General features: G+C 51.3%; 1 protein-coding gene across 1 annotated transcript in view; it reads right to left on the reverse strand.

Moving 5' to 3' along the window:
- LOC147118199 (solute carrier family 12 member 6-like) overlaps positions 1-21,607 on the reverse strand; it is a 63,870-nt gene that overhangs the window by 1,959 nt on the left and 40,304 nt on the right. The window contains exons 3-7 of the mRNA XM_085984294.1: positions 14,067-14,155; positions 9,805-9,936; positions 8,631-8,777; positions 3,845-3,899; positions 400-532 (exon numbers count right to left, since the gene is read on the reverse strand). Coding sequence (XP_085840420.1) covers positions 400-532; positions 3,845-3,899; positions 8,631-8,777; positions 9,805-9,936; positions 14,067-14,155 — 556 coding nt within the window. The remainder of the gene's footprint in view (positions 1-399; positions 533-3,844; positions 3,900-8,630; positions 8,778-9,804; positions 9,937-14,066; positions 14,156-21,607) is intronic.

Below are 21,607 nucleotides of genomic sequence, written 5' to 3' on the forward strand. Positions count from 1 at the left end.
ATACAGAGTAAAGCTCCCTCTACACTGTCCCATCAAACACTCCCGGGGCAGGTACAGCACGGGTTAGATACAGAGTAAAGCACCCTCTGCACTGTCCCATCAAACACTCCCAGGGCAGGTACAGCACGGGTTAGATACAGAGTAAAGCTCCCTCTACACTGTCCCATCAAACACTCCAGGGCAGGTACAGCACGGTTAGATACAGAGTAAAGCTCCCTCTACACTGTCCATCAAACACTCCCGGGGCAGGTACAGCACGGGTTAGATACAGAGTAAAGCTCCCTCTACACAGTCCCATCAAACACTCCCAGGGCAGGTACAGCACGGGTTAGATACTAGTTGCGCTATCCCACCTCCCCCCGATCGTACCCCGATGTGCTATCTGTTTCTCAGACTTACCAACAAGATTTCAATGGCACCAAGAATGTACATGGCTCCTGCAAACGTTGGTCCCTAGATAGAAGCAAGAGGCCAACCGCTCCCCCGAACTCCGGGCCCAGGGATCGGGAGATCATGAAGTAGGACCCCCCAGCTGTGAGAGAGAGAGGGAAGAGGTTACACAGACCGCATTACCGAGCGAGTGAGAGAGGGAGAAGGAGAGAGGCAGAGAGAGAAAAAGAGAGGGACACACTGACAGAGAGAGGGTGAACGAAGGGGAGAGAGTAAGAGAAAGAGAGAGACATAAGAAATAGGAGCAGGAGTCGGTCAATCAGCCCCTCGAGCCTGCTCCGCCATTCAGTTAGATCATGGCTGATCTGATCCTGGCCTCAACTCCACTTCCCCGCCCGCTCCCCATAACCCTCGACTCCCCTGTAGCTCAAATATCTGTCTCTCTCCGCCTTGAATACATTCAGTGACCCAGCCTCCACAGCTCGCTGGGGCAGAGAATTCCAAAGATTCACAGCCCTCCGAGAGAAGAAATTCCTCCTCATCTCCGTCCTCAATAGGCGACCCCTTATTCTGAGACTATGCCCCCGTGTTCTAGATTCCCCCTCGAGGGGAAACATCACAGAATCACAGAAACCCCACAGTGCAGGTAGAGGCCATTTCGGCCCATCGAGCCTGCACCGACACATATCCCACCCGATCCCGTAACCCCTACACCAACACATATCCCACCCTATCCCTGTAACCCCACGTATTTAATCCCCCCTAACACTAAGGGTCAATTTATCATAGCCAATCAACCTAACCCGCACATCTTTGGACTGTGGGAGGAAACCGGAGCACCCGGAGGAAACCCACGCAAACACGGGGAGAATGTGCAAACTCCACACAGACAGTCGCCCGAGGCCGGATTCGAACCCGGGGTCCCTGGCGCTGTGAGGCAACAGTGCTGACCACTATGCCACCGTGCTGCCTCTCTGCATCTGCCCTGTCAAGCCTCCGCAGAAGCTTATACGTTTCAATAAGATCCCCTCTCATTCTTCTAAACTCCGATGAGTATCGGCCCAACCTTTCCTCATAAGACAACCCTTTCATCTCGGGAATCAGCCTCGTGAACCTTCTCTGAACAGCCTCCAATGCAATAAAGGACAACATTCCATTTGCCTTCCTGATTACTCGCTGTACCTGCACGCTAACTTTTTGTGTTTCGTGTACGAGGACCCCCCCGATCCCTCCGTACTGCAGCATTCTGTCGTCTCTCTCCATTTAAATCATATTCTGCTTTTCTATTCTTTCTACCAAAGTGGATAACCTCAGAGAGAGATTTAGCGGCAAACTATGTTACAGCTTGCCATAAGCAGAGGGACAACCATTAAATCTAAGAAAAGATTATATGCATCTTATATGTGTGTATATTTATATATACAGGGATATATCTGTCTATACACTGTATGTCTAGATCGGCGTTTACGTGTTCAATCATACATGATTTTCTGTGCTTTGGCAACATAAGATGTACCGCGTCATGCCAATAAAGCAATTTGAATTGAATTGAATTGAATTGAGAGACGGAGAGAGAGAGACAGACACACAGAGAGAAAGAGAGACAGAGAGAGCAAGACAGAGAGAGAGAGAGAGAGAGCGAGAGAGAGAGCCAGAGAGCGAGAGAGAGAGCGAGAGAGAGAGACAGAGAGAGAGAGACAGAGAGAGAGAGAGACAGAGACAGAGAGAGACAGAGAGAGAGAGAGAGAGAGAGAGAGAGAGAGAGACAGAGAGAGAGAGAGACAGAGAGAGAGAGAGACAGAGAGAGAGAGAGAGACAGAGAGAGAGAGCCCGAGACAGAGAGCCCGAGACAGAGCAGCCCGAGACAGAGAGCCCGAGACAGAGAGAGAGAGACAAAGAGCCCGAGACAGAGAGCCCCGAGACAGAGAGAGAGAGACAGAGAGAGAGAGACAGAGAGAGAGAGAGACAGAGAGAGAGAGAGACAGAGAGAGAGAGAGACAGAGAGAGAGAGAGAGAGACAGAGAGAGAGAGCCCGAGACAGAGAGCCCGAGACAGAGAGCCCGAGACAGAGAGCCCGAGACAGAGAGCCCGAGACAGAGAGCCCGAGACAGAGCGACAAAGAGCCCGAGACAGAGAGCCCGAGACAGAGAGAGAGAGACAGAGAGAGAGCCAGAGACAGAGAGCCAGAGAGAGAGACAGAGAGCCCGAGACAGAGAGAGAGAGACAGTGGGAGACAGAGAGAGAGAGACAGAGAGACAGTGGGAGAGAGAGAGAGAGACACAGAGACAGAGAGAGACAGAGAGAGAGACACAGAGACAGAGAGCGAGACAGAGAGAGAGCCAGAGACAGAGCCAGAGAGAGAGAGAGAGAGACAGAGAGAGAGAGACAGAGAGAGAGACAGAGAACTGGAAATTGAAAAAGGCAGATACAAGAAATCCTGGCAGCCTAGAGAGAATAGAATATGCGATCAATGTCTGGCTGGCGAGGTTGAAACAGAAATGCATTTCCTCCTAAAATGCGAAAAATTCAACACATCAAGAACATATTATTCAACAAGCTAAGCCAAACAACCCCAGATTTCAAGGAATTGGATGATCTGTCAAAATTGAGATTAGTCCTAGGAGAAGGAGACAGACCATACCTTGGGGCTAAATATGTAACAACATGTCACAACCTGAGGACTGTTTAAAAGTAAGACTGTTTAAAATTAATATTGAACGTACCAAATGAAGTAGAAAGACTGTTTAAAATTAATATTGTTTAAAAGTAATATTGTATATACCCAACAAATGTCAAATCGATTGACACCTACAGAATGTTGGAAAACTGTACCTTTTTGCAATGTAAGCTTTGGCAATATGGTTCTCTGTAAACTTTCATGCCAATAAAGCATTTGAACTGAACTGAAAACTGAGAGAGAGCCCGAGACAGAGAGAGAGAGACAGTGGGAGACAGAGAGAGAGACACAGAGACAGAGAGAGACAGAGAGAGCGAGACAGAGAGAGACAGAGACAGAGAGCCAGAGACAGAGAGAGAGACAGAGAGAGAGAGAGACAGTGGGAGACAGAGAGAGACAGAGAGACAGTGGGAGACAGAGAGAGAGACACAGAGACCGAGAGAGACAGAGAGAGCGAGACAGAGAGAGAGCCAGAGACAGAGAGAGAGACAGAGAGCCCGAGACAGAGAGCCCGAGACAGAGAGACAGAGAGAGCGAGACAGAGAGAGAGCCAGAGACAGAGAGCCAGAGACAGAGAGACAGAGAGAGACAGAGAGAGAGAGAGAGAGACAGAGAGAGAGAGACAGAGACAGAGACAGAGAGACAGAGACAGAGAGCCAGAGACAGAGAGAGAGAGGCAGAGAGAGAGAGAGACAGAGACAGAGAGAGAGAGACAGAGAGAGAGAGAGACAGAGACAGAGAGAGAGCCAGAGTGTCTGTAACCTGCTTGCCCCGTACCTGGAACAACACCGTTCGTGGCAATGGCACTCATCGAAATCGCCGTCAACATGGTCTGCAGAAGAAAAACAACATTTAGGATTCTGAAAAGTGTGGAGGAACAGAGGGACCTTGGAGTGCATGTCCACAGGTCCCTGAAGGTGGCAGGACAGGTAGATAAGGTGGTTACGAAGGCATACGGGATACTTTCCTTTGTTGGCCGAGGCATAGAATATAAGAGCAGGGGGGTTATGCTTCAACTGTATAAAACACTAGTTAGGCAGCAGCTGGAGTACTGCGTGCAGTTCTGGTCACCACATTACAGGAATGGTGTGATTGCACTAGAGAGGGTGCAGAGGAGATTTATGAGAATGTTGCCTCGGCTGGGGAATTTTAGCTATGAGGAAAGATTGGTCAGGCTGGGGTTGTTTACTTTGGCACAGAGGAGGCTGAGGGGAGATTTAATTGAGGCGTATAAAATGATGAGGGGCCTAGATAGAGTGGATGGGAAGGACCTATTTCCCTTAGCAGAAGGGTCAATAACCAGGGGGCATAGATTTAAAGTAATTGGTAGAAGGATTAGAGGGGAGTTGAGGAGAACTTTCTTCACCCAGAGGGTGGTGGGGGTCTGGAACTCACTGCCTGAAAGGGTGGTGGAGGCAGAAACCCTCATCACATTAAAAAACTCCTTGGATATGCGCTTGAAGTGCCGTAACCCACAGGGCTACGGACCAAGAGCTGGAAAGTGGGATGATTCTATTAACATCAGTGCAGGGAGCGAGGGGGCGAGCCAGAGAGAGGGGAGAGAGAGAGAGAGGGGAGAGAGAGAGACAGTCCCTCTAATCCCTCTCTCACACTCCTGTTTCTGGGGAGATCCCTCTAACCTCTCTCAAATTCAAATTTCAAATTCAAATCGCTTTATTGGCATGATAAGGTACATCTTATGTTGCCAAAGCATCAAAATACATTTATGGTTGAACACATAAACGCAGTTCTATTCATACAGTGTATAAACAGGTATATCCCTGAGTGTATAAATATACATTCGCCTTGTTTATATATACTCTTTTCTTAGTTTACTGGTTGTCCCTCTGTTCATGGCAAGCTGTAACATAGCGTGCCGCCAGTGTTACACAGCTTCTCTCCTCCCCCAGTAGGAATGGGAGTTTTTGGTTGTCATTCAGATTTCTGAATTCAGGGCATATTTGTGAGAATTTTTGGTAGAAATTCTCCCTGATGCCCTGATATTTTCCACAGGCTGTGAGGAAGTGCATCTCTGTCTCCACTACTCCCTGACTGCAGTGAGAGCATATCCTGTCCTCTCTTGGCAGCCTGGTCTGCCTGTGTCTGCCTTTTTCGATCGCTAGGCTATGTTCGCTAAGTCTGTACCTTGTCAAGGTTCTTCTCAGTTTGTTATCCTTTACCATGGTCAGGTAATCAGCTATGTTGTCTTGTCTGTTTAGGGCCAAGTAGCAATTGAGTTTGCTTTGGGTTTTTGTTGTTTCTGCCCAATATGTCAGATATTTTTCCTTTTGCTTAGCGACGATTGTGTTGGGTCGAATTCTTTGTGTTACCCTGTCACTGTCCTGCGGCTGGTTATTGTTAGTATTGTTAGCAGTTACTTCACTGAGTCCCAGGACTAGTTGACTGAGGGTATTCTTCTTTATGGTCAGCTCTTGGCATTTCAGGGCGTCGTAGTGATAGCATTGGGGGTTGCTCATTTGTAGGTGATTCCAAAATTTGGTGGCTCTTTTTTGGATAGTGATTATTAATGGATATTGGCCTAGTTCCGCCCTGCATGCATTGTTTACTGTTTTCCTTTGAGTCCGGAGGATACTTTTACAGAATTCTGCATGTAGGATCTCAATTGGGTGTTTGTCCCATTTTGCAAATTCTTGTTGTGTTAGCGGTCCCCATACCTCACTGCCATAGAGCGCAATTGGTTCAATTACTGATTTGAAAATTTTGAGCCAAATGCTAATTGGGATTTCTATTTGGATTGATTTTTTGATGGCATAGAAAGCCCTTCTTGCTTTCTCTTTCAGTTCATTCACAGCCAGTTTGAAGTTTCCCGTAGAACTGATTTTTAAGCCCAAGTATGTGTAGTTAGTGGTTTGTTCAATTTTGGTTGTTCCTACTGTGAAATTTATTTTGGGTCCCTGATGTTTGGATCTTTGCTGGAACACAAGGACTTTGGTTTTTTGGGGATTTATTGTCAGGGCCCAAGTCTGGCAGTACGACTCCAGCAGGTCCAGGTTCTGCTGTAGACCCTCCTTAGTTGGTGACAGCAGAACCAGGTCGTCGGCATAGAGGAGGAATTTAACCTTGGATTCATATAGGGTGAGGCCGGGTGCTGTAGATTGTTCAAGTAGTTTTGCCAATCCATTAATGTAAATATTAAAGAGTGTCGGTGAGATTGGCGAGCCCTGCGTCACCCCCCGCCCCTGTGGGAAGTATTTTGTTTGTTTGTCTCCAATTTTAACTGCACATTTATTGTTTGTATACATTGATTTAATTACATCATATGTTTTACCTCCTACCCCGCTTTCGATAAGTTTCAGGAATAAACAGTCATGCCAGATGGAGTCGAAAGCCTTCTGGAAATCTACAAAGCATGCGTAGATTTTGCTTTTGTTATGGTGAACGTGTTTGTCAATTAGGGTCTGTAGGGTGAAGATATGATCGGATGTTCTATAGTTTGGCAGGAATCCAATTTGGCTTTTACTCAAGACATTGTGCTCTTCAAGGAAGTTTATAAGTCTTTTGTTTATGATGCTACAGAATACCTTCCCCAGGTTACTGTTTACACAGATGCCTCGATAGTTGTTTGGGTCGATTTTGTCCCCACTTTTGTATATGGGTGTTATGAGTCCTTTGTTCCAGATGTCAGGGAAATAACCGACACTCAGAACCAAGTTGAAGAGTTTTAGGATAGCCAGTTTCAGTTTGTCGTCTGCGTGTTTAATCATCTTGTTTAGTATGCCGTCTGTCCCGCAAGCTTTTCCTGGTCGCAGGTCCTTGAGTTTTTCAAGAAGTTCTTTTTCTGTTATTATGGCGTCTAGCGGGTTTTGGTTATCTTTTATGGCCATTTCAAGCTTTTCCAGTTTTTTGCATATTTGGTGTTGCTCTGGTCTTAGTGTGTTTTTCTGGTATAATTTTTCAAAGTGGTTTACCCATGTGTCCCCATTTTGAATGGACAAATCGTCGTGTTGTTTTTTGTGTAGTGTTTTCAAGTTGTCCCAGAAACAATTCGACTCAATAGATTCCTCCATGGAGCTGAGTGTATTCTTAATAAATTGCTCTTTTTTGGTCCTGAGTGTGTTTCTGTATTGTGTTAGCGTCTGACAATAAGTAAGGCGTAATTCCTCGTTTTCTGGATGTCTGTGTTTTTGGTTTGATAGTTTTCTAAGTTTTTTCCTCATGTTATGGCAATCATCTCTCTCACACTCCTGTATCTGGGGAGGTCCCTCTAACCCCTCTCTCTCACACTGCTGTATCTGGGGATGTCCCTCTAACCCCTCTCTCTCACACTGCTGTATCTGGGGATGTCCCTCTAACCCCTCTCTCACACACTCCTGTATCTGGGGAGGTCTCTCTAACCCCTCTCACACACTCCTGTATCTGGGGAGGTCCCTCTAACCCCTCTCTCACACACTCCTGTATCTGGGGAGGTCCCTCTAACTCCTCTCTCACACACTCCTGTATCTGGGGAGGTCCCTCTAACCCCTCTCACACAATTCACAATTCAAATCGCTTTATTGGCATGATAAGTTACACTCCTGTATCTGGGGAGGTCCCTCTAACCCCTCTCTCACACACTCCTGTATCTGGGGAGGTCCCTCTAACCCCTCTCTCACACTCCTGTATCTGGGGAGGTCCCTCTAACCCCTCTCTCTCACTCCTGTATCTGGGGAGGTCCCTCTAACCTCTCTCACACTCCTGTATCTGGGGAGGTCCCTCTAACCCCTCTCTCACACACTCCTGTATCTGGGGAGGTCCCTCTAACCCCTCTCACACACTCCTGTATCTGGGGAGTTCCCTCTAACCCCTCTCTCACACTCCTGTATCTGGGGAGTTCCCTCTAACCCCTCTCTCTCACACTCCTGTATCTGGGCAGATCCCTCTAGCCCCTCTCACACACACTCCTGTATCTGGGGAGGTCCCTCTAACCCCTCTCTCACACTCCTGTATGTGGGGAGGTCCCTCTAACCCCTCTCTCACACTCCTGTATCTGGGGAGGTCCCTCTAACCTCTCTCTCACACTCCTGTATCTGGGGAGTTCCCTCTAACCCCTCTCTCTCTCACACTCCTGTATCTGGGCAGATCCCTCTAGCCCCTCTCACACACACTCCTGTATCTGGGGAGGTCCCTCTAACCCCTCTCACACACACTCCTGTATCTGGGGAGGTCCCTCTAACCCCTCTCTCTCACTCCTGTATCTGGGGAGGTCCCTCTAACCCCTCTCACACACACTCCTGTATCTGGGCAGATCCCTCTAACCCCTCTCACACACACTCCTGTATCTGGGCAGATCCCTCTAACCCCTCTCACACACACTCCTGTATCTGGGCAGATCCCTCTAACCCCTCTCTCACACACTCCTGTATCTGGGGAGGTCCCTCTAACCCCTCTCTCTCACTCCTGTATCTGGGGAGTTCCCTCTAACCCCTCTCTCTCACACTCCTGTATCTGGGCAGATCCCTCTAACCCCTCTCACACACTCCTGTATCTGGGGAGGTCCCTCTCACCCCTCTTTCTCTCACTCCTTTACCCGGGAATCCCCTCTCTTTCGTGGGCAGCTACTTACACAGCAGCAGCAGAGTAGGACAATGCAGAAGGACTGCAGGACTCCAGCAGTCCCCACCACCCAGGTCAGTCGCAGGAACAGGATGACGCCGAAGATATTCTGCAGGCACGGCAGGTAAACGCCCATCAACATCCCCATCTGCGGGCTCTGAAAGACAGGAGAGAGGGAGTGACACCAGAGGGCAGGGTCGGCGCGCGCGCACACTCTCACACACAGCTTCTTTCTGCTCTCGCCGAAGCTCTCAGCCTCCTCCTGTGGGGTGTGGAGGGGTGGAGTATGGAGTGTGGGGTGGGCGGTGTGTGTGGGGTCCGTGGTAGGGGGCAGGCTCACCGCGTTGGTTTTCTTCCTGCTCTGCTCGATGTTCCACGAGACCTGGGTGTCCTTGTGCACCAGTCGCTGAAGGTAAGCATGCAGGTGCAGCAGGCGGTTAAGAAGGCAAATGGTATGTTGGCCTTCGTAGTGAGAGGATTCGAGTACAGGAACAAGGATGTCTTGCTGCAGTTGTACAGGGCCTTGGTGAGACCACACCTTGAGTATTGTGTGCAGTTTTGGTCGCCTTATCTGAGGAAGGATGTTCTTGCCATGGAGGGAGTGCAGCGAAGATTCACCAGGCTGATACCTGGGATGGCAGGAATGACGTATGAGGAGAGATTGGGTCAATTGGGCTTGTACTCGCTAGAGTTTAGAAGAATGAGAGGGGATCTCATCTAAACTTCAAAAATTCTAACAGGGCTGGACAGGCTAGATGCAGGAAGGATGTTCCCGATGGTCGGGGAGTCCAGAACCAGGGGTCACAGTCTAAGGATAAGGGGTAAGCCATTTAGGACTGAAATGAGGAGGAATTTCTTCACCCAGAGAGTGGTGAACCTGTGGAATTCTCTACCGCAGAAGGCAGTAGAGGCCAATTCATTAAATATATTCAAGAAGGAGTTGGATATATTTCTAAGGCTAAAGGGATCAAGGGATATGGGGAGAAAGCAGGGACAGGGTACTGAATTTGGATGATCAGCCATGATCTCATTGAATGGTGGAGCAGGCTCGAGGGGCCGAGTGGCCTACTCCTGCTCCTATCTTCTATGCTTCTATATTCTCGGCCTTCTCGTGTGGGGTGGAGTAGTGGTGGGTGGGTGGTGGGGGAGTGCGGCGTGTGTCTGGGTGGGACGAACGAGCTCACCTTGTTGATTTTCTTCCTGCTCTCGCCGATGCTTTCGGCCTCCTCGTGCTCCTTGGCGCCCTGGGGCAGGTTGGTGTAGTTGGCCATGCGATTGAGCAGGGACGAAACCTTGGGTCGGGTGTCTAGCTCCTCCTGAGCAGGGGGGGGGGGGGTGCGGAGAGTAAAGAGATACACAGTCAGCGCCAATATTTATTTTCATATAATTCGTTCCTGGGATGTGGGCGTCGCTGGCAAAGCCGGCATTTATTGCCCATCCCTATTTGCCCTCGAGAAGGTGGTGGTGAGCCGCCATCTTGGTGGCTTTCTGGGAATAGGCTACCAACCAACATGCGCGAAAAAGCCCACTGCCTCCCACGGCTTCCTTGTCTACACTTCCTCCCACCCCGCTTCCTGTAAGCTCTCGATCCCATTCTCCCAGTTTCTCCATCTCATCTGTTCAGACGACGCCACCATGCATACCAGTGCTTCCGATATGCGAGAACATAAGAAATAGGAGCAGGAGTCGGCCATTCGGCCCCTCGAGCCTGCTCCGCCATTCAATGAGATCATGGCTGATCTTCTGCCTCAACTCCATTCACCGGCCCTATCGCCATATCCCTTGATGCCCTTACTAGTCAGAAATCTATCGACTTCTGTTTTGAATATACCCAATGACTGAGCCTCCACAGCCCTCTGGTAGAGAATTCCAAAGATTCACCACCCTCTGTGTGAAGAAATTTCTTCTCATCTCAGTCCTGAATCGCCTACCCTTTATCCTTAGGCTGTGGCCCCTGGTTCTAGACTCCCCAGCCAAGGGAAACATTCCCCCAGCATCCACCCTATCAAGCCCTGTAATAATTTTGTATGCTTCAATGAGATCCCCTCTCATTCTTCTATGTTTCTATAGCAGGGACAGGGTACTGAATTTGGATGATCAGCCATGATCTCATTAAATGGCGGAGCAGGCTCGAGGGGCCGAATGGCCTACTCCTGCTCCTATCTTCTATGTTTCTATGAGAATACAGGCCTAGTTTACTCAATCTCTTCTCATACGACAGTCCCTCCATTTCAGGAATCAATCTCGTGAACCTTTGTTGCACTCCCTCTATGGCAAGTATATCCTTCCTTAGGTGAGGAGACCAAAATTGTACACAGTACTCCAGGTGTGGTCTCACCAAGGCCCTATATAATTGGAGGAAGACTTCTTTACTCCTGTACTCAAATCCTCTTGTAATGAAGGCCAGCATACCATTTGCCTTCCTAATGGCTTGCTGCACCTACACATTCACTTTCAGTGACACATGTACAAGGACACCCAGGTCCCTTTGAGCATCTGCATTCCCCAATCTTTCACCATTTAGGAAATACTCTGCCTTTCTGTTTTTTCTACCAAAGTGGATAACTTCACGTTTATCCACATTAGATTCCATCTGCCATGTTCTCGCCCACTCACTGAGCCTGTCGAGATCCCCTTGAAGCCTCTTCACATCCGACACTGCCACCTAGCTTGGTATCGTCAGCAAAACCGTGTTTTGACATGGCCCTGGACCGTGCCCGCTCCATTTCCCGCACTTCTGCTCTCGCCCCTTCCCCTCCCTCCCAGAACCACGATAGGTTTGTCCTCACCTTTCACCCCACCAGCCTCCACATTCAACGGATCATCCTGCGCCATTTCCGCCACCTTCGGCGTGATCCCACCACCAAACACATCTTTCCCTCCCCTCCCAGCATTCCGAAGGGACCGCTCCCTCCGCGACACCCTGGTCCACTCCTCAATCACCCCCAATAGCCCCTCCCCTTCCCACGGCACCTTCCCGTGCAAGCTCAGGAGATAGAAACGTAGAAACATAGAAGACAGGAGCAGGAGTAGGCCATTCGGCCCCTCGAGCCTGCTCCGCCATTCAATGAGATCATGGCTGATCATCCAAACTCAGTACCCTGTCCCTGCCTTCTCCCCATATCCCTTGATCCCTTTAGCCTCAAGAAATATATCCAACTCCTTCTTGAATATATTTAATGAATTGGCCTCAACTGCCTTCTGTGGTAGAGAATTCCACAGGTTCACCACTCACTGGGTGAAGAAATTCCTCCCCATCTCTGTCCTAAATGGCTTACCCCTTATCCTTAGACTGTGACCCCTGGTTCTGGACTCCCCGACCATCGGGAACATCCTTCCTGCATCTAGTCTGTCCAGTCCTGTTAGAATGTTATAAGTTTCAATGAGATCCCCTCTCATTCTTCTAAACTCCAGCAACACCTGCCCTTTTACCTCCTCCCTTCCCACTGTCCAGGGCCCCAAACACCCCTTCCAGGTGAAACAGCGATTTACTTGTACTTCTTGCAATTTAATACACTGTGTTCGCTGCTCACGATGCGGTCGCCTCTACATTGGGCTTGCGGAACACCTCCGTTCGGTCTGCAAGCGTGACCCCAAGCTTCCGGTCGCCAGTCATTTTAATTCTCTGCCCCACTCCCACTTGGAGACCTCTCTGTCCTCGGTCTCCGACACAGTCCCAATGAAGCTCAACGTAAGCTCGTGGAACAGCGCCTCATCTTTCGATTAGGCACTTTACAGTCTTCTGGATTCAACATCGAGTTCAACTATTTCAAACCATAACCTCGGCCCCTATTTTTTTTCACGTGGTAGCTGTTGATGATTCAGCCATTCCCATTTACACCTCATCTAGACTCATCTTTTGTTTCTTAACTTGTCCCATTACCAACTCCTTTTGCCTGTACAGTCATCCCTTTTGTCATTTAATCTCTCCTGCCCTCCACCCTGTCGCAGACCGTCCCTTTTATTCTCCCTTCCGCCCTTGCTTAAATCCTGTTATATCTCTTTTTCCAGTTCCGACGAAAGGTCATCGACCTGAAACGTTAACTCTGTTTCTCTCTCCACAGATGCTGCCTGACCTGCTGTGTGTTCCCAGCATTTTCTGTTTATATCTCCGGATCACCAGTCCAAGCCTCTGGACGACTAGTCCAGTAACATAACCACTATGCTACCGAACCCTCACCCTCTCCCGCAGGCCCCCCCCCCCCCACAAAACAATCCCACCCCACCCTCTCCCGCAGTAGCATCCCCCACTCTCACCCCTAGTCCCCTCCCTCACACGCTCAGGATCCCCCCACACACGGGGGCCTCACTCTCAGGATCCCCCCTCATACCCGGGGGTCTCACACCCTCAGGATCCCCCCTCACACCCGGGGGTCTCACAGACTCCATCGCCACCGCTGCCCCCCCCGGCCTCACTGGCCCTTTCTTTATGTCGGTGCAGAGTTGACAGTATATTCCACTGTGGAAGCCATCACTACAACCAAATCCCCGATTCTGTTCCCACTGAACAGTATATTCCACTGTGGAAGCCATCACTCCAACCAAATCCCCGATTCTGTTCCCACTGAACAGTATATTCCACTGTGGAAGCCATCACTACAACCAAATCCCCGATTCTGTTCCCACTGAACAGTATATTCCACTGTGGAAGCCATCACTACAACCAAATCCCCGATTCTGTTCCCACTGACCCGCTATATATATATCTCGGGTCAGTGAAAACAGAATCGGGGATTTGGTTGTATATATAAATATAAATATACATATAAATAAATAATATATATAATAAATATAATATAATATATAATATATAAAATAAATATACATATAATATAAAAATATAATATAAATAAATATAATATAAATAATATTTAATATAAATAATATATTATAATATATATACAGGAAACTTTCAATTAACCAGCCCCGAAATAACCGGAAATGTCGGTTAACCGACAAAATTCAGGAGTCGGTTCAGGTAACTTTTATTACTTGCACAGCAACAAATGGAGGAAGGCAAGGGTGTGGCTGCAGCTGTTGCTAAGCTACAGAGACCTTGCAACTTGTGGCCATTGTTCTGCACCTGTTGCTAAGCAACAGGGTTTGTTGCTTTATACGGAGCTCTAAGGTCCCTATCTTTGACTATAGCGTTCGGTAATCCGGAATTGTTGATGAACTGGCACCACGTCGGTCCAGTCCGTGCCAGATACCAGAAAGTTTCCTGTACACACCCGGGCCACTGGATGCTGATCAGCAGCAGGAACCCAGGCCGGTTTTGCACCTCCCCCCACCACCCCCCCGCACCCACTCCCTCGTCCCTGGGTCACCGAGTGTAGCCCCGCCCCCCCACCGCTCCTGCCTGCACACAGGCCGGGGGCGGAGCCTGGGCCTTTCCTGCGCTGGGTGGGGGTCAGTACCTCACCGGGTGCGACGGCGGAGAGTTTACCTCAAACAGAGCAAGGTTCCTATCGCAGTATTCATCCCCCTCGAAATCGCCGCTGAAGAATATGGTGTGATCCTTCTCGTGTCCATTGCCTGAGGAAGAGCAAGAGAAACCCGCACATCAGGTCATGAGCTCCTCACACCCTGGGTTACCGCCGCAGATCACCGCGACACACTGTGCACGCTCAGGTCTCAACACTCCCGGCGCCTGGGGGCTGCGTCAGAATGTCCTAACCACAATCCCACTGGACCCAACCCCTTCCCACTGTACACAATCCCACTGGACCCAACCCCTTCCCACTGTACACAATCCCAATGGACCCAACCCCTTCCCACTGTACACAATCCCAATGGACCCAACCCCTTCCCACTGTACACAATCCCACTGGACCCAACCCCTTCCCACTGTACACAATCCCAATGGACCCAACCCCTTCCCACTGTACACAATCCCAATGGACCCAACCCCTTCCCACTGTACACAATCCCACTGGACCCAACCCCTTCCCACTGTACACAATCCCACTGGACCCAACCCCTTCCCACTGTACACAATCCCACTGGACCCAACCCCTTCCCACTGTACACAATCCCACTGGACCCAACCCCGTCCCACTGTACACAATCCCACTGGACCCAACCCCTTCCCACTGTACACAATCCCAATGGACCCAACCCCTTCCCACTGTACACAATCCCACTGGACCCAACCCCGTCCCACTGTACACAATCCCACTGGACCCAACCCCTTCACACTGTACACAATCCCAATGGACCCAACCCCTTCCCACTGTACACAATCCTACTGGACCCAACCCCTTCCCACTGTACACAATCCCAATGGACCCAATCCCTTCCCACTGCACACAATCCCACTGGACCCAGCCCCTTCCCACTGTACACAATCCCAATGGACCCAACCCCTTCCCACTGTACACAACCCCTTCCCACTGTACACAATCCCAATGGACCCAACCCCTTCCCACTGTACACAATCCCACTGGACCCAACCCCTTCCCCCTGTACACAATCCCAATGGACCCAATCCCTTCCCATTCACTCCCACTGTACACAATCCCACTGGACCCAACCCCTTCCCACTGTACACAATCCCAATGGACCCAACCCCTTCCCATTCACTCCCACTGTACAAAATCCCAATGGACCCAACTCCTTCCCACTGTACACAATCCCACTGGACCCAACCCCTTCCCACTGTACACAATCCCAATGGACCCAACCCCTTCCCACTGTACACAATCCCAATGGACCCAATCCCTTCCCATTCACTCCCACGGTACACAATCCCACTGGACCCAACTCCTTCCCACTGTACACAATCCCAATGGTCCCAACTCCTTCCCACTGTACACAATCCCACTGGACCCAACCACTTCCCACTGTACACAATCCCAATGGACCCAACCCCTTCCCACTGTACACAATCCCAATGAACCCAGCCCCCTCCCACAGTAGACAATCCCACTGGACCCAACCCCTTCCCACTGTACACAATCCCACTGGACCCAACTCCTTCCCACTGTACACAATCCCAATGGTCCCAACTCCTTCCCACTGTACACAATCCCACTGGACCCAACCCCTTCCCACTGTACACAATCCCAATGGACCCACTCCCTTCCCACTGTACACAATCCCACTGGACCCAACCCCTTCCCACTGTACACAATCCCACTGGACCCAACCCCTTCCCACTGTGCACAATCCCACTGGACCCAACCCCTTCCGACTGTACACAATCCCACTGGACCCAACCCCTTCCCACTGTACACAATCCCACTGGACCCAACCCCTTCCCACTGTACACAATCCCAATGGACCCAACCCCTTCCCACTGTACACAATCCCACTGGACCCAACCCCTTCCCACTGTACACAATCCCACTGGACCCAACCCCTTCCCACTGTACACAATCCCAATGGACCCAACCCCTTCCCACTGTACACAATCCCAATGGACCCAACCCCTTCCCACTGTACACAATCCCAATGGACCGAACCCCTTCCCACTGTACACAATCCCACTGCACCCAACCCCTTCCCACTGTACACAATCCCACTGCACCCAACCCCTTCCCACTGTACACAATCCCACTGGACCCAACCCCTTCATACTGTACACAATCCCAATGGACCCAACCCCTTCCCACTGTACACAATCCCAATGGACCCAACCCCTTCCCACTGTACACAATCCCAATGGACCCAACCCCTTCCCACTGTACACAATCCCAATGGACCCAACCCCTTCCCACTGTACACAATCCCAATGGACCCAACCCCTTCCCACTGTACACAATCCCAATGGACCCAACCCCTTCCCACTGTACACAATCCCACTGGACCCAACCCCTTCCCACTGTACACAATCCCAATGGACCCAACCCCTTCCCACTGTACACAATCCCACTGGACCCAACCCCTTCCCACTGTACACAATCCCACTGGACCCAACCACTTCCCACTGTACACAATCCCACTGGACCCAACCCCTTCCCACTGTACACAATCCCACTGGACCCAACCACTTCCCACTGTACACAATCCCAATGGACCCAACCCCTTCCCACTGTACACAATCCCACTGGACCCAACCCCTTCCCACTGTACACAATCCCAATGGACCCAACCCCTTCCCACTGTACACAATCCCAATGGACCCAACCCCTTCCCACTGTACACAATCCCAATGGACCCAACCCCTTCCCACTGTACACAATCCCACTGGACCCAACCCCTTCCCACTGTACACAATCCCACTGGACCCAACCCCTTCCCACTGTACACAATCCCAATAGACCCAACCCCTTCATACTGTACACAATCCCACTGGACCCAACCCCTTCCCACTGTACACAATCCCACTGGACCCAACCCCTTCACACTGTACACAATCCCACTGGACCCAACCCCTTCCCACTGTACACAATCCCACTGGACCCAACCCCTTCCCACTGTACACAATCCCAATGGACCCAACCCCTTCCCACTGTACACAATCCCACTGGACCCAACCCCTTCCCACTGTACACAATCCCAATGGACCCAACCCCTTCCCACTGTACACAATCCCACTGGACCCAACCCCTTCCCACTGTACACAATCCCAATGGACCCAACCCCTTCCCACTGTACACAATCCCACTGGACCCAACCCCTTCCCACTGTACACAATCCCACTGGACCCAACCCCTTCCCACTGTACACAATCCCAATGGACCCAACCCCTTCCCACTGTACACAATCCCACTGGACCCAACCCCTTCCCACTGTACACAATCCCAATGGACCGAACCCCTTCCCACTGTACACAATCCCACTGGACCCAACCCCTACCCACTGTACACAATCCCAATGTACCCAACCCCTACCCACTGTACACAATCCCACTGGACCCAACCCCTTCCCACTGTACACAATCCCAACGGACCCAACCCCTTCCCACTGTACACAATCCCAATGGACCCAACCCCGTCCCACTGTACACAATCCCACTGGACCCAACCCCTTCCCACTGTACACAATCCCACTGGACCCAACTCCTTCCCACTGTACACAATCCCACTGGACCCAACCCCTTCCCACTGTACACAATCCCACTGGACCCAACCCCTTCCCACTGTACACAATCCCAATGGACCCAACCCCTTCCCACTGTACACAATCCCAATGGACCCAACCCCTTCCCACTGTGCACAATCCCACTGGACCCAACCCCTTCCCACTGTACACAATCCCAATGGACCCAACTCCTTCCCACTGTACACAATCCCACTGGACCCAACCCCTTCCCACTGTACACAATCCCACTGGACCCAACCCCTTCCCACTGTACACAATCCCACTGGACCCAACCCCTTCCCACTGTACACAATCCCACTGGACCCAACCCCTACCCACTGTACACAATCCCAATGGACCCAACCCCTTCCCACTGTACACAATCCCAATGGACCCAACCCCTTCCCACTGTACACAATCCCAATGGACCCAACCCCTTCATACTGTACACAATCCCACTGGACCCAACCCCTTCCCACTGTACACAATCCCAATGGACCCAACCCCGTCCCACTGTACACAATCCCACTGGACCCAACCCCTACCCACTGTACACAATCCCAATGGACCCAACCCCTTCCCACTGTACACAATCCCAATGGACCCAACCCCTTCATACTGTACACAATCCCACTGGACCCAACCCCTTCCCACTGTACACAATCCCAATGGACCCAACCCCTTCCCACTGTACACAATCCCAATGGACCCAACCCCTTCCCACTGTACACAATCCCACTGGACCCAACTCCTTCCCACTGTACACAATCCCACTGGACCCAACCCCTTCCCACTGTACACAATCCCACTGGACCCAACCCCTTCCCACTGTACACAATCCCACTGGACCCAACTCCTTCCCACTGTACACAATCCCACTGGACCCAACCCCTTCCCACTGTACACAATCCCAATGGACCCAACCCCTTCCCACTGTACACAATCCCAATGGACCCAACCCCTTCATACTGTACACAATCCCACTGGACCCAACCCCTTCCCACTGTACACAATCCCACTGGACCCAATCCCTTCCCACTGTACACAATCCCAATGGACCCAACCCCTTCCCACTGTACACAATCCCAATGGACCCAACCCCTTCCCACTGTACACAATCCCAATGGACCCAACCCCTTCCCACTGTACACAATCCCACTGGACCCAACCCCTTCCCACTGTACACAATCCCACTGGACCCAACCCCTTCCCACTGTACACAATCCCAATGGACCCAACTCCTTCCCACTGTACACAATCCCACTGGACCCAACCCCTACCCACTGTACACAATCCCAATGGACCCAACCCCTTCCCACTGTACACAATCCCAATGGACCCAACCCCTTCATACTGTACACAATCCCACTGGACCCAACCCCTTCCCACTGTACACAATCCCAATGGACCCAACCCCTTCCCACTGTACACAATCCCACTGGACCCAACCCCACTGGACCCAACCCCTTCCCACTGTACACAATCCCACTGGACCCAACCCCTTCCCACTGTACACAATCCCACTGGACCCAACCCCACTGGACCCAACCCCTTCCCACTGTACACAATCCCACTGGACCCAACCCCTTCCCACTGTACACAATCCCAATGGACCCAACCCCTTCCCACTGTACACAATCCCAATGGACCCAACCCCTACCCACTGTACACAATCCCAATGGACCCAACCCCTTCCCACTGTACACAATCCCAATGGACCCAACCCCTACCCACTGTACACAATCCCAATGGACCCAACCCCTTCCCACTGTACACAATCCCAATGGACCCAACCCCTTCATACTGTACACAATCCCACTGGACCCAACCCCTTCCCACTGTACACAATCCCAATGGACCCAACCCCTTCCCACTGTACACAATCCCACTGGACCCAACCCCACTGGACCCAACCCCTTCCCACTGTACACAATCCCACTGGACCCAACCCCTTCCCACTGTACACAATCCCACTGGACCCAACCCCACTGGACCCAACCCCTTCCCACTGTACACAATCCCACTGGACCCAACCCCTTCCCACTGTACACAATCCCAATGGACCCAACCCCTTCCCACTGTACACAATCCCAATGGACCCAACCCCTTCCCACTGTACACAATCCCACTGGACCCAACCCCTTCCCACTGTACACAATCCCAATGGACCCAACTCCTTCCCACTGTACACAATCCCACTGGACCCAACCCCTACCCACTGTACACAATCCCAATGGACCCAACCCCTTCCCACTGTACACAATCCCAATGGACCCAACCCCTTCATACTGTACACAATCCCACTGGACCCAACCCCTTCCCACTGTACACAATCCCAATGGACCCAACCCCTTCCCACTGTACACAATCCCACTGGACCCAACCCCTTCCCACTGTACACAATCCCACTGGACCCAACCCCTTCCCACTGTACACAATCCCAATGGACCCAACCCCTTCCCACTGTACACAATCCCAATGGACCCAACCCCTTCCCACTGTACACAATCCCAATGGACCCAACCCCTTCCCACTGTACACAATCCCAATGGACCCAACCCCTTCCCACTGTACACAATCCCAATGGACCCAACCCCTTCCCACTGTACACAATCCCAATGGACCCAACCCCTTCCCACTGTACACAATCCCACTGGACCCAACCCCTTCCCACTGTACACAATCCCAATGGACCCAACTCCTTCCCACTGTACACAATCCCAATGGACCCAACTCCTTCCCACTGTACACAATCCCACTGGACCCAACCCCTTCCCACTGTACACAATCCCACTGGACCCAACCCCTTCCCACTGTACACAATCCCAATGGACCCAACCCCTTCCCACTGTACACAATCCCAATGGACCCAACCCCTTCCCACTGTACACAGTCCCAATGGACCCAACCCCTTCCCACTGTACACAATCCCACTGCACCCAACCCCTTCCCACTGTACACAATCCCACTGGACCCAACCCCTTCCCACTGTACACAATCCCAATGAACCCAGCCCCCTCCCACTGTAGACAATCCCACTGGACCCAACCCCTTCCCACTGTACACAATCCCACTGGACCCAACTCCTTCCCACTGTACACAATCCCAATGGACCCAACCCCTTCCCACTGTACACAATCCCAATGGACCCAACCCCTTCCCACTGTACACAAACCCAATGGACCCAACTCCTTCCCACTGTACACAATCCCACTGGACCCAACCCCTTCCCACTGTACACAATCCCGCTGGACCCAACCCCTTCCCACTGTACACAATCCCAATGGACCCAACCCCTTCCCACTGTACACAATCCCAACGGACCCAACCCCTTCCCACTGTACACAATCCCAATGGACCCAACCCCTTCCCACTGTACACAATCCCACTGGACCCAACCCCTTCCCACTGTACACAATCCCAATGGACCCAACCCCTTCCCACTGTACACAATCCCACTGGACCCAACCCCTTCCCACTGTACACAATCCCACTGGACCCAACCCCTTCCCACTGTACACAATCCCACTGGACCCAACCCCTTCCCACTGTACACAATCCCACTGGACCCAACCCCTTCCCACTGTACACAATCCCAATGGACCCAACCCCTTCCCACTGTACACAATCCCACTGCACCCAACCCCTTCCCACTGTACACAATCCCAATGGTCCCAACCACTTCCCACTGTACACAATCCCAATGGACCCAACCCCTTCCCACTGTACACAATCCCAATGGACCCAACCCCTTCCCACTGTACACAATCCCACTGGACCCAACCCCTTCCCACTGTACACAATCCCAATGGACCCAACTCCTTCCCACTGTACACAATCCCACTGGACCCAACCCCTTCCCACTGTACACAATCCCAATGGACCCAACCCCTTCCCACTGTACACAATCCCACTGGACCCAACTCCTTCCCACTGTACACAATCCCACTGGACCCAACTCCT

The sequence above is a fragment of the Somniosus microcephalus genome, chromosome 4 (assembly GCF_052327205.1).
Source record: "Somniosus microcephalus isolate GS21.2 chromosome 4, FLI_Smic_1.0, whole genome shotgun sequence".
In the NCBI taxonomy this organism is placed as follows: domain Eukaryota; kingdom Metazoa; phylum Chordata; class Chondrichthyes; order Squaliformes; family Somniosidae; genus Somniosus; species Somniosus microcephalus.